This window comes from Salvelinus namaycush, chromosome 2, assembly GCF_016432855.1.
Source record: "Salvelinus namaycush isolate Seneca chromosome 2, SaNama_1.0, whole genome shotgun sequence".
Taxonomy (NCBI): domain Eukaryota; kingdom Metazoa; phylum Chordata; class Actinopteri; order Salmoniformes; family Salmonidae; genus Salvelinus; species Salvelinus namaycush.
In genome coordinates this window covers 638,620-651,333 of record NC_052308.1, presented here as the reverse complement: position 1 = coordinate 651,333, position 12,714 = coordinate 638,620, and the positions used below count along the sequence as shown (strand labels likewise).

Sequence of the window (12,714 nt, the reverse complement as noted above, 5' to 3'; positions counted from 1 at the left end):
TCATTTATGTCCAAATACCTCCTTTTTGTTTGCGCATTTAGTACACAAATCCAAACTCAGGAGGCGCGGGCAAGTCCAGGCGAAAGTTCAGACGAAAAATCATATTACAGTTCGTAGAAACATGTCAAACGAAGTATTTCCCACTTCCTGGTTGGATTTTTTCTCAGGTTTTTGCCTGCCATATGAGTTATGTTATACTCACAGACATCATTCAAACAGTGTTAGAAACTTCAGAGTGTTTTCTATCCAAATCTACTAATTATATGCATATTCTAGCTTTTAGGACTGAGTAGCAGGCAGTTTACTTTGGGCACCTTTTTATCCAAGCTACTCAATACTGCCCCCCAGTCCCAAAGAAGTGAACAAGAAATTTGTGGAGTAGTTGAAAAATGTGTTTTAATGACTCCAACCTAAGTGCATGTAATCTTCCGACTTCAACTGTAGGTAGGTAGGGTTCAGGGTTAGGTAGGTAGGTAGGTAGGTAGGTAGGGTTCAGGGTTAGGTAGGTAGGTAGGGTTTAGGTAGGTAGGGTTAGGTAGGTAGATAGGGTTAGGTAGATAGGGTTAGGTAGGTAGGGGTTAGGTAGGGTAGGTAGGTAGGGTTCAGGGTTAGGTAGGTAGGTAGGTAGGTAGGGTTCAGGGTTAGGTAGGTGGGTAGGGGTTAGGTAGGGTAGGTAGGGTTCAGGGTTAGGTAGGTAGGTAGGGTTAGGTAGGTGGGGTTTAGGTAGGTAGGTAGGGTTAGGTAGGTAGATAGGGTTAGGTAGATAGGGTTAGGTAGGTAGGTAGAGGTTAGGTAGGTAGGGATTAGGTAGGTAGGTAGGGTTAAGGGTTCAGGGTTAGGTAGGTGGGTAGGGGTCAGGGTTAGGTAGGTAGGTAGGGGTTAGGTAGGTAGGTAGGGTTCAGGGTTAGGTAGGTAAGTAGGGTTAGGTAGGTTTAGGGTTATGTAGGTAGATTGGTAGGTAGGTAGGGTTAGGTAGGTTTAGGGTTATGTAGGTAGGTAGATAGGTAGGTAGGTAGGGTTCAGGGTTAGGTAGGTAAGTAGGGTTAGGTAGGTTTAGGGTTATGTAGGTAGATTGGTAGGTAGGTAGGTAGGTAGGGTTAGGTAGGTTTAGGGTTATGTAGGTAGGTAGATAGGTAGGTAGGTAGGGTTCAGGGTTAGGTAGGTAAGTAGGGTTAGGTAGGTTTAGGGTTATGTAGGTAGATAGGTAGGTAGGTAGGGTTCAGGGTTAGGTAGGTAGGTAGGTAGGTAGGTAGGGTTAGGTAGGTTTAGGGTTATGTAGGTAGATTGGTAGGTAGGTAGGGTTAGGTAGGTTTAGGGTTATGTAGGTAGGTAGATAGGTAGGTAGGTAGGGTTCAGGGTTAGGTAGGTAAGTAGGGTTAGGTAGGTTTAGGGTTATGTAGGTAGATAGGTAGGTAGGTAGGGTTAGGTAGGTAGGTTTTATGGTTGGGGCAGACTTACCAATGGGAGTCTCCTCTAGGAAGGTCTTGGCATTGAGACTGGCACCGTGAGAAACCAGCAGCTCTGCTACATGCATCTGGAACCATAGAGACTATCAGTATTTACACGGCTATCCACGATCATCTGCTGGAACAGGACTTGGTGGACTGCATATTCTTTAGGTTAGGTTTAACTTAGCCAGTTCTCTCCAGTCTGCTGGAACTGAGGACTTGGTGGACTGAGTATTCTTTAGGTTAGGTATTACTTAGCCAGTTCTCTCCAGTCTGCTGGTAAGGGCACATCAAGTCAAACCTAAAGAATATACAGTCCACCAAGTCCTCAGTCCTTCGAGCTGGATAAAGATGTTAACTCCCCGATCAAGATGGATCGAGTTACCTGTGAAGCCTGGACCTGGTCCGATCATACACGACACCAAGCCTCGCCTTCTCCTAGTTATAGTAGCACTGCACAGTATGGACAGCTGGGACATGGGCAAAGACAACCTTCAACCTGCTAGCTGACTTCCTGGTAGTCAGGTGCTCCTTTCTCCTAGTGTCCTGCTAGCTGACTCCCTGGTAGTCAGGTGCTCCTTTCTCCTGGTGTCCTGCTAGCTGACTCCCTGGTAGTCAGGTGCTCCTTTCTCCTAGTGTCCTGCTAGCTGACTCCCTGGTAGTCAGGTGCTCCTTTCTCCTAGTGTCCTGCTAGCTGACTCCCTGGTAGTCAGGTGCTCCTTTCTCCTAGTGTCCTGCTAGCTGACTCCCTGGTAGTCAGGTGCTCCTTTCTCCTAGTGTCCTGCTAGCTGACTCCCTGGTAGTCAGGTGCTCCTTTCTCCTAGTGTCCTGCTAGCTGACTCCCTGGTAGTCAGGTGCTCCTTTCTCCTAGTGTCCTGCTAGCTGACTCCCTGGTAGTCAGGTGCTCCTTTCTCCTAGTGTCCTGCTAGCTGACTCCCTGGTAGTCAGGTGCTCCTTTCTCCTAGTGTCCTGCTAGCTGACTCCCTGGTAGTCAGGTGCTCCTTTCTCCTAGTGTCCTGCTAGCTGACTCCCTGGTAGTCAGGTGCTCCTTTCTCCTAGTGTCCTGCTAGCTGACTCCCTGGTAGTCAGGTGCTCTTTTCTCCTAGTGTCCTGCTAGTTGACTCCCTAGTAGTCAGGTGCTCCTTTCTCCTAGTGTCCTGCTAGCTCACTCCCTAGTTGTTTGGACTGTTAGATCACAGCAGCGTTCCATCAGTGACATTCAGTCTCCCAGGTAATCCCAGGAGGACATTTGTCACCACTGTTACGTGCATAATGGTTCTAGCACAGTGAATTAGAGATGGTATTATGTATATGTGTCAATCACTATTGTACAGTATCTTCAGTTCTCGCTTTACTTCCAGACCACAGGTCTCTCTGTCTGTCTGTTATCACAAGCTGCCAATCAAAACCTGTCTGTCTGTCTGTCTGTCTGTCTGTCTGTCTGTCTGTCTGTCTGTCTGTCTGTCTGTCTGTCTGTCTGTCTGTCTGTCTGTCTGTCTGTCTGTCTGTCTGTCTGTCTGTCTGTCTGTCTCATCACAAGCTGCCAATCCAAGCCTTAAAGTGCCCTAAACCATACACTACATAGACTGTGCTGTTCCGTGGCCGTACTGTCAATTTTCAGCGCCATTAAACCAGACCGTAATCCTCTGTCACCGGTTACCAGCACATGGGAGAGAACGGAAGAGAACACTAAGTAAAACCTAACCTAAAGAATATACAGTCCACCAAGTCCTCAATTACATGTGTAGAGAGTGGGTGTGTGTTTATTTGTATGCATCATAGGGCGGAGCACAATTGGCCCAGCGTTGTCTGGGTTTGGGGAGCGTTTGGCCGGGGTAGGCCGTCATTGTAAAATAAGAATTTGTTCCTAACTGATTTGGTTAGTTAAATAAAGGTAAAATAAATATAAAATAATAATCTGTATGTCTGTCCTTGTGTATGTGGCCTGTGTGTGTGACCTTGTGCAGCAGTGTGTGTGTGTGTGACCTTGTGCAGCAGTGTGTGTGTGTGTGTGTGTGTACGCCCGTGGGTGTTTCTGTCCCCTCCTTGTGTGTGTATTACCTCACCTGACCCCAGCAGGCTGTGTGTGTGTGAGGGAGGGAGTGTGGTGTGTGTGTGTGTGTGAGGGAGGGAGTGTGGTGTGTGTGAGGGAGTGTGGTGTGTGTGTGTGTGTGTTCACTAGTGTCCTCACCTGACCCCAGCAGGCTGTGTGTGTGTGTGTGTGTGTGTGTGTGTGTGTGTGTGTGTGTGTGTGTGTGTGTGTGTGTGTGTGTGTGTGTGTGTTCACTAGTGTCCTCACCTGACCCCAGCAGGCTGTGTGTGTGTGTGTGTGTGTGTGTGTGTGTGTGTGTGTGTGTGTGTGTGTGTGTGTGTGTGTGTGTGTGTGTGTGTTCACTAGTGTCCTCACCTGACCCCAGCAGGCTGTGTGTGTCTGTGTGGTGTGTGTCTGTGTGTTCACTAGTGTCCTCACCTGACCCCAGCAGGCTGTGTGTGTGGTGTGTGTGTGTGTGTGTGTGTGTGTCTGTGTGTTCACTAGTGTCCTCACCTGACCCCAGCAGGCTGTGTGTGTGGTGTGTGTGTGTGTGTGTGTGTGTGTCTGTGTGTTCACTAGTGTCCTCACCTGACCCCAGCAGGCTGGGTGTCTGTGTGTTCACTAGTGTCCTCACCTGACCCCAGCAGGCTGTGTGTCTGTGTGTTCACTAGTGTCCTCACCTGACCCCAGCAGGCTGTGTGTCTGTGTGTTCACTAGTGTCCTCACCTGACCCCAGCAGGCTGTGTGTCTGTGTGTTCACTAGTGTCCTCACCTGACCCCAGCAGGCTGTGTGTGGTGTGTGTGTGTGTCCTCACCTGACCCCAGCAGGCTGTGTGTGTGTGTGTCCTCACCTGACCCCAGCAGGCTGTGTGTGTGTGTGTTCACTAGTGTCCTCACCTGACCCCAGCAGGCTGTGTGTGTGTGTGTGTGTTCACTAGTGTCCTCATCTGACCCCAGCAGGCTGTGTGTGTGGTGTGTGTGTGTGTGTCCTCACCTGACCCCAGCAGGCTGTGTGTGTGTGTGTGTTCACTAGTGTCCTCACCTGACCCCAGCAGGCTGTGTGTATGGTGTGTGTGTGTGTCCTCACCTGACCCCAGCAGGCTGTGTGTGTGGTGTGTGTGTCCTCACCTGACCCCAGCAGGCTGTGTGTGTGGTGTGTGTGTGTGTCCTCACCTGACCCCAGCAGGCTGTGTGTGTGGTGTGTGTGTGTGTCCTCACCTGACCCCAGCAGGCTGTGTGTGTGGTGTGTGTGTGTGTGTCCTCACCTGACCCCAGCAGGCTGTGTGTGTGGTGTGTGTGTGTCCTCACCTGACCCCAGCAGGCTGCAGCGTGGAGCGGCTGCCATCCGTCAGTGTCTCTCAGGTCCATCCTGGCCCCTCCCTCCAGCAGCAGCTCAGCGGCCTGGACGTAACCATTGGCTGCTGCAATGTGGAGCTGCATGAGGGACAGGAGAGGAGACCAATGGAACAGAGTCACTTCAGAGGGTATTTCAGTCTCACCCTACCAGGTCCAGACGACTGCTAGTTCTCTCTTCTTCCTGAACATTCATTGTAACCAGGTTAAAATCAGTCCCTGATTAGAGGGGAAGAGAAGGGGGGGGGGGGGGGGGGGGGGGGGGGCAGTGGAACGGTCTTCCAGGTTCAGATTTGAATTTGAGAGGTATAGTGTTGGCTACTTTAACAAATCGTTTTATTTGCAAGGATTCCTTACCTCTTATTTGTATATATCTAATGCCTTCTTGGAATCCCCTTGTGTCATTACCTGTCCTTGTATCCTCAGAAATCTACCAGACAGGCTGGGACGGGACCACAGCAGGAAGCTAACTCTGATACAAAATGTATGTTGATTTATGTATGCTCTCTTTACGCCTGGCCACTAAATTGAGAAATAAACCTTGAGTGAACTGACCTTGTTTCAGGGCCAAGAAAAAAGGAATCTGAATGAGTCACTGCCAGATCTCATGAATCTCACTCAAATAAATTAGATACAGTAAAATAATATGTTGACTTATTTTCCAAACTGCTCAATTCTAGGAGTACTGGATGGCCTGACTGGCTGCTTGTTAAATGACTGGTTCAGTGAGGATGGAGATCCCAGCTGGGTGAAAGGGGAGTCAGCCAAATGGTTCATCCCTTGCCTCCCCTTGCCTCCCTAGGCCTCCCTAGGCCTCTCTTGCTGGTGTGCCTGTAGTAAGTCACTAGGATGTCTCAGAGTTTTACATCTTCAATCAGGCTCTCTCTGTGTGTATCTCTCTCTCTGTCTCTGTGTGTGTGTGTGTGTCTCTCTCTCTGTCTGTGTGTGTGTGTGTGTGTGTGTCTCTCTCTCTGTCTGTGTGTGTGTGTGTCTCTCTCTCTCTGTCTGTGTCTGTGTGTGTGTGTCTCTCTCTTTCTCTGTCTGTGTGTGTGTGTGTGTGTGTGTGTGTGTGTGTGTGTGTGTCTCTCTCTCTCTCTGTCTGTCTGTGTGTGTGTGTGTGTGTGTGTGTGTGTGTGTCTCTCTCTCTGTCTGTGTGTGTGTGTGTGTGTGTGTGTCTCTCTCTCTGTCTGTGTGTGTGTCTCTCTTTCTCTGTCTGTGTGTGTGTGTGTCTCTCTTTCTCTGTCTGTGTGTGTGTGTGTGTCTCTCTCTTTCTCTGTCTGTGTGTGTGTGTGTGTGTGTCTCTCTTTCTCTGTCTGTGTGTGTGTGTGTGTCTATCTTTCTCTGTCTGTGTGTGTGTGTGTCTCTCTTTCTCTGTCTGTGTGTGTGTGTGTGTGTGTGTGTCTCTCTTTCTCTGTCTGTGTGTGTGTGTGTGTGTGTGTGTGTGTGTGTGTGTGTGTGTGTGTGTGTGTGTGTGTCTCTCTTTCTGTCTGTGTCTGTTTGTCTGTCTCTCTGTCTGTCCGTCTCTGTCTCTCTTTCTGTCTGTCCGTCTCTGTCTCTCTTTCTGTCTGTCCGTCTCTGCCTCTCTTTCTGTCTGTCTGTCTCTGTCTCTCTTTCTGTCTGTCTGTCTCTGTCTCTCTTTCTGTCTGTCTGTCTCTGTCTCTCTTTCTGTCTGTCTGTCTCTGTCTCTCTTTCTGTCTGTCTGTCTCTTTCTGTCTGTCTGTCTGTCTGTCTGTCTGTCTGTCTGTCTGTCTGTCTGTCTGTCTGTCTGTCTGTCTGTCTGTCTGTCTGTCTGTCTGTCTGTCTGTCTGTCTGTCTGTCTGTCTGTCTGTCCGTCCGCGTCTGTCCGTCCGCGTCTGTCCGTCCGCGTCTGTCCGTCCGCGTCTGTCCGTGTCTGTCCGTGTCTGTCCGTGTCTGTCCGTGTCTGTCTGTGTGCGAGGGTGACCTTTCCCAGTAAACTAGATGCATTAATACTAGTCCACGTTGTGTGGTCATTGATTGGTTATATGACCTTTGACCCAAAAACCATTATTCAACCATTATTTATTTTCAGATCACATGACCTACTTGACATTCCTTTCAGCTCCTACTGGAACAAAGAGCAGGTCACATAATGCTGCATCATAATGAATCTAAACTGTATTGGAAGACTAACACATCTTACATAACATATTCTGCCCAAATGGCCCCCTTTATAGTGCACTATATAGAAAATAGGGTGCCGTTTGGGACGGGCCCATAATACCAGTTGAATGTCCCTCTCTGCCAAAGGTCTAGATTCTCTCTGTGTTGCTCTACTTTCACTGTTAGCATCATACGGCAAACACAGATTAACAGAGTCATGAAGCTGGATGACAATCTTCTTCAATCACGGCATTTGGGAGTAAATCTTGAAGCTTACTAAAGTTATTTTGGGGTAGTATCATGTAATGTACCTTTCCCATTTTGATCCAATTGCGTTTTGTATTAGATTGTGACAAATCCTTGCGAGCAATTTATGATATCTTAAGCCCCAATCTTGAGATGGAAATGCATCACACAGAAGTGGTGGAGCCTCCTATGTGAATGCTGTCTGGATGGTGCCTGTTCTACAACTGTACCACAGCCTGTATCTGTGTGGGCTCTCTAGTGTACATAGGATATGATTTGTCGTTGTCCAAGACAAAGGGACAATACAGTTTGTGTTGCTACTCTGGGGGCTATGTCCCTCTCACCAGAGTAACTCCTTGTGAGTCGTGGTGGTTGATGTCCTCTCCCTCCTTGTGTCCGTCTCCCTATAAGTTGTATGTATAGACTCAATAATCTATAGTTTGTAGGTATATTATAAATGATAAACCTTGTGGTTCGAGCCCTGAATGCTGATTGGCTGACAGCTGTGGTATATCAAACTGCATACTATGGGTATGACAAAACATTTATTTTTACTGGTCTAATTACGTTGGTAGCCAGTTTATAATAGCAATAAGGCACCTCGGGGGTTTGTAGTATATGGCCAATATACCACGGCTAAGGGCTGTGTACAGGCACTCAGCGTTGCGTCGTCCCTAAGAACAGCCCTTAGCCGTGGTATACAGTGTATTCGGAAAGTATTCAGACCCTTTGACTTATTCAACATTTTGTTACGTTACAGCCTTATTTTGGATTAAATTGTGTTTTTTTCCCTAATCAATCTACACACAATACTCCATAATGACAAAGCAAAAACTGTTTTTTATACATTTTTGCAAATGTATAAAAATTCAACTTAAATATCACATTTACATAAGTATTCAGACCCTTATACTCAGTACTTTGTTGAAGCACCTTTGGCAGCGATTACAGCCTCGAGTCTTCTTGGCTATGACGCTACAAGCTTGGCACACCTGTATTTGGGGAGTTTCTCACATTCTTCTCTGCAGATTCTCTCAAGCTCTGTCAGGTTGGATGGGGAGCGTCGCTGCACAGCTATTTTTAGGTATCTCTAGAGATGTTCGATCGGGTTCAAGTCCGGGCTCTGGCTGGGCCACTCAAGGACATTCAGAGACTTGTCCCGAAGCCACTCCTGCGATGTCTTGGCTGTGTGCTTAGGGTCGTTGTCCTGTTGGAAGGTGAACCTTCGCCCCAGTCTGAGGTCCTGAGCGCTCTGGAGCAGGTTTTCATCAAGGATCTCCCGGCTCCGTTCATCTTTCCCTTGACACTAACTAGTCTCCAAGTCCCTGCCGCTGAAAAACATCCCCACAGCATGATGCTGCCACCACCATGCTTCACCGTAGGGATGGAGCCAGGTTTCCTCCAGACGTGACGCTTGGCATTCAGGCCAAAGAGTTTAATCTTGGTTTCATCAGACCAGAGAATATTGTTTTAAGTGCCTTTTGGCAAACTCCAAGCGGGCTGTCATGTGCCTTTTACAGAGGAGGTGGCTTCCGTCTGGCCACTCTTCCATAAAGGCCTGATTGGTGGAGTGCTGCAGAGATGGTTGTCCTTCTGGAAGGTTCTCCCATCTCCACAGAGGAACTCTAGAGCTCTGTCAGAGTGACCATCGGGTTCTTGGTCACCTTCCTGACCAAGGCCCTTCTCCTCCGATTGCTCAGTTGGCCGGGCGGCTAGCTCTAGGAAGTCTTGGTGGTTCCAAGCTTCATCCACTTAAGAATGATGGAGGCCACTGTGTTCTTGGGGATCTTCAATGCTGCAGCCATGTTTTGGTACCCTTCCCCAGATCTGTGGCTCGACACAATCCTGTCTCAGAGCTCTACGGACAATTCCTTCGACCTCAGGGCTTGGTTTTTGCTCAGACATGAACTGTCAACTGTGCGACCTTATATAGACAGTTGTGTGCCTTTCCAAATCATGTCCAATCAATTGAATTTACCACAGGTGGACTCCAATCAAGTTGTAGAAACTTCTCAAGGATGATCAATGGAAACAGGATGCACCTGAGACTCAATTTTGAGTCTCATAGCAAAGGGTCTGAATACTTATGTAAATAAGATATTTCTGTTTTTTATTTTTAATACATTTGCAAACATTTCTAAAACCCTATGTCATTATGGGGGATTTTGTGTAGATTGGTGAGGGAAAACATTTATTTAATCCATTTTAGAATAAGGCAGTAACGTAACAAAATGTGGAAAAAGTGAAGAGGTCTGAATACTTTCCGAATGCACTGTATTGGCAATATACCACACCAATTCTGGCCTTATTGCTTAATTATATTATAAACTCACCAGAGTAGCTCCCTGTGAATCATGGTGGTTGACGTCCTCTCCCTCCGTCAGCAGCTTCTGGATATCTCCCATCATCCTCCTCTCTACAGACGCCCGGGTCTCATTGATCATCTCCTGAGTGATGCCTGTCAATCAAACATACAGGAAGTGATTTCGGTCAGTTAGGCAGGCAAACAGAGACAGACACTCAGTGAGTCAGTCAGCCAGCCAGCCACACAGAGACAGACCGATACCCTCAGTCAGCCAGCCACACAGAGACAGACCGATACCCTGTTCAGACTATCAAATTCCAATAAAACTACATCACGTTTTGAAGTTCACTTTACTCGCTTTGTCTAACAGCACTATCATGACTCTAGCAAAGAAGTTTTGTGGTTCAGAGTGCAGTATTTATTTAGTTTCATAGCACAAACGTTTGCGAGCAAGTTTCTCACACTGGCTTTCGACGGGGCCTACCAGGGCAAGTCCAGGGGGGTTGCCTAGCAACATGTGCCTCTGAGGGAGGTGTTGTATTCAGGGTAAACTTTGAACATTGAGATATTAAAGACATGATAGATCAGACACATAGTATATAAAGGAGTGAGATCTGTAGAAAGACAGCGTGGGCTGTGGAATGTTCTGGGTGGACGGGAGAGAGTCACGGGAATGCGATAGGTGATACGAGAGGACATCTGTGGATTAGGTGAAGGAGGGGTTGAGGTCAGGAGATCAGGTCAGATCCCCTGAAGGGAGAAATAGTGGTTTATTATCCTATTACCCTCTTCCTGTAGAACCATAAGATGTAAGGATTGTAGAGAAGGAGGAGTGTCTAAAGTGGAGTATATATACACTTGTGATGATGGGAACATGTCTTTGTCAGAATTACAGCTGTAACGACACTTTGGGAAGAACTTGGTTAAGCTTCTCTAGTGTCCGTGAGTTATTTACGTGAGTTAAAATTAGAACCTAAAAGATGGCGGCGTCGGCAGGGTTCACCACGATATGTAGTCAAACCAAAGAGTCCAGATCAGTAGAGCAGAGCTGGCAACAAACAAGGTAGGCTAGTTCCTATACCTGTTTCCACTCATTTTGACATCTTGAGGAGATGAGAATCGTAGGCTGAACAAATTATGGGATACGGACCTGGAGAGCCTGAGGTTAATTCGGGAAGGCCCATTGTGTAACGACCGGTCATAACTTTATGGTAGATGGTAAGTCCCGGAAGGTAAACTCGTACAGGCTGGTACCTGCAGGGTAAGTCCTAGGGGGTAAATGCCTAGTAGGTTGGTTCCTGCTAGTACTGTAAAGTAAATGGTAAATCCCTAGTGGGTTGGTTCCTGCTAGTACTATAAAGTAAATGGTAAATCTCTAGTAGGTTGGTTCCTGCTAGTACTATAAAGTAAATAGTAAATCCCTAGTGGGTTGGTTCCTGCTAGTACTATAAAGTATAGGGTGAGTCCCGGAAGGTAAACTCGAGCAGGCTAGTACCTGTAGGGTAAATCCTAGGGGGTAAATTCTGGGTGGGGTTGGTTCCCTGCTAAACCTGTAAGGGTGAACCGGCAGATTATGTGGAAGGGAGGTTAGTGCCCTGTTAGGGTGGTGAACCATGGCAGATTATGTGGAAGGGAGGTTAGTGCCCTGTTAGGGTGGTGAACCATGGCAGATTATGTGGAAGGGAGGTTAGTGCCCTGTTAGGGTGGTGAACCGGCAGATTATGTGAAAGGGAGGTTAGTGCCCTGTTAGGGTGGTGAACCATGGCAGATTATGTGGAAGGGAGGTTAGTGCCCTGTTAGGGTGGTGAACCGGCAGATTATGTGAAAGGGAGGTTAGTGCCCTGTTAGGGTGGTGAACCATGGCAGATTATGTGAAAGGGAGGTTAGTGCCCTGTTAGGGTGGTGAACCATGGCAGATTATGTGGAAGGGAGGTTAGTGCCCTGTTAGGGTGGTGAACCATGGCAGATTATGTGAAAGGGAGGTTAGTGCCCTGTTTGGGTGGTGAACCGGCAGATTATGTGGAAGGGAGGTTAGTGCCCTGTTAGGGTGGTGAACCGGCAGATTATGTGGAAGGGAGGTTAGTGCCCTGTTAGGGTGGTGAACCGGCAGATTATGTGAAAGGGAGGTTAGTGCCCTGTTAGGGTGGTGAACCATGGCAGATTATGTGAAAGGGAGGTTAGTGCCCTGTTAGGGTGGTGAACCATGGCAGATTATGTGGAAGGGAGGTTAGTGCCCTGTTAGGGTGGTGAACCATGGCAGATTATGTGAAAGGGAGGTTAGTGCCCTGTTAGGGTGGTGAACCGGCAGATTATGTGAAAGGGAGGTTAGTGCCCTGTTAGGGTGGTGAACCATGTCAGATTATGTGAAAGGGAGGTTAGTGCCCTGTTAGGGTGGTGAACCATGGCAGATTATGTGGAAGGGAGGTTAGTGCCCTGTTAGGGTGGTGAACCATGGCAGATTATGTGAAAGGGAGGTTAGTGCCCTGTTAGGGTGGTGAACCATGGCAGATTATGTGGAAGGGAGGTTAGTGCCCTGTTAGGGTGGTGAACCGGCAGATTATGTGAAAGGGAGGTTAGTGCCCTGTTAGGGTGGTGAACCATGGCAGATTATGTGAAAGGGAGGTTAGTGCCCTGTTAGGGTGGTGAACCGGCAGATTATGTGAAAGGGAGGTTAGTGCCCTGTTAGGGTGGTGAACCGGCAGATTATGTGAAAGGGAGGTTAGTGCCCTGTTAGGGTGGTGAACCATGGCAGATTATGTGAAAGGGAGGTTAGTGCCCTGTTAGGGTGGTGAACCGGCAGATTATGTGAAAGGGAGGTTAGTGCCCTGTTAGGGTGGTGAACCATGGCAGATTATGTGAAAGGGAGGTTAGTGCCCTGTTAGGGTGGTGAACCGGCAGATTATGTGGAAGGGAGATTAGTGCCCTGTTAGGGTGGTGAACCATGGCAGATTATGTGAAAGGGAGGTTAGTGCCCTGTTAGGGTGGTGAACCGGCAGATTATGTGAAAGGGAGGTTAGTGCCCTGTTAGGGTGGTGAACCATGGCAGATTATGTGAAAGGGAGGTTAGTGCCCTGTTAGGGTGGTGAACCGGCAGATTATGTGGAAGGGAGATTAGTGCCCTGTTAGGGTGGTGAACCGGCAGATTATGTGAAAGGGAGGTTAGTGCCCTGTTAGGGTGGTGAACCGGCAGATTATGTGAAAGGGAGGTT

General features: G+C 48.1%; 1 protein-coding gene across 1 annotated transcript in view; it reads right to left on the bottom strand.

Moving 5' to 3' along the window:
• Positions 1–12,714, bottom strand: part of LOC120023885 (protein phosphatase 1 regulatory inhibitor subunit 16B-like) — a 102,477-nt gene that overhangs the window by 15,605 nt on the left and 74,158 nt on the right. The window contains exons 5-7 of the mRNA XM_038967988.1: positions 9,534–9,658; positions 4,789–4,914; positions 1,459–1,534 (exon numbers count right to left, since the gene is read on the bottom strand). Coding sequence (XP_038823916.1) covers positions 1,459–1,534; positions 4,789–4,914; positions 9,534–9,658 — 327 coding nt within the window. The remainder of the gene's footprint in view (positions 1–1,458; positions 1,535–4,788; positions 4,915–9,533; positions 9,659–12,714) is intronic.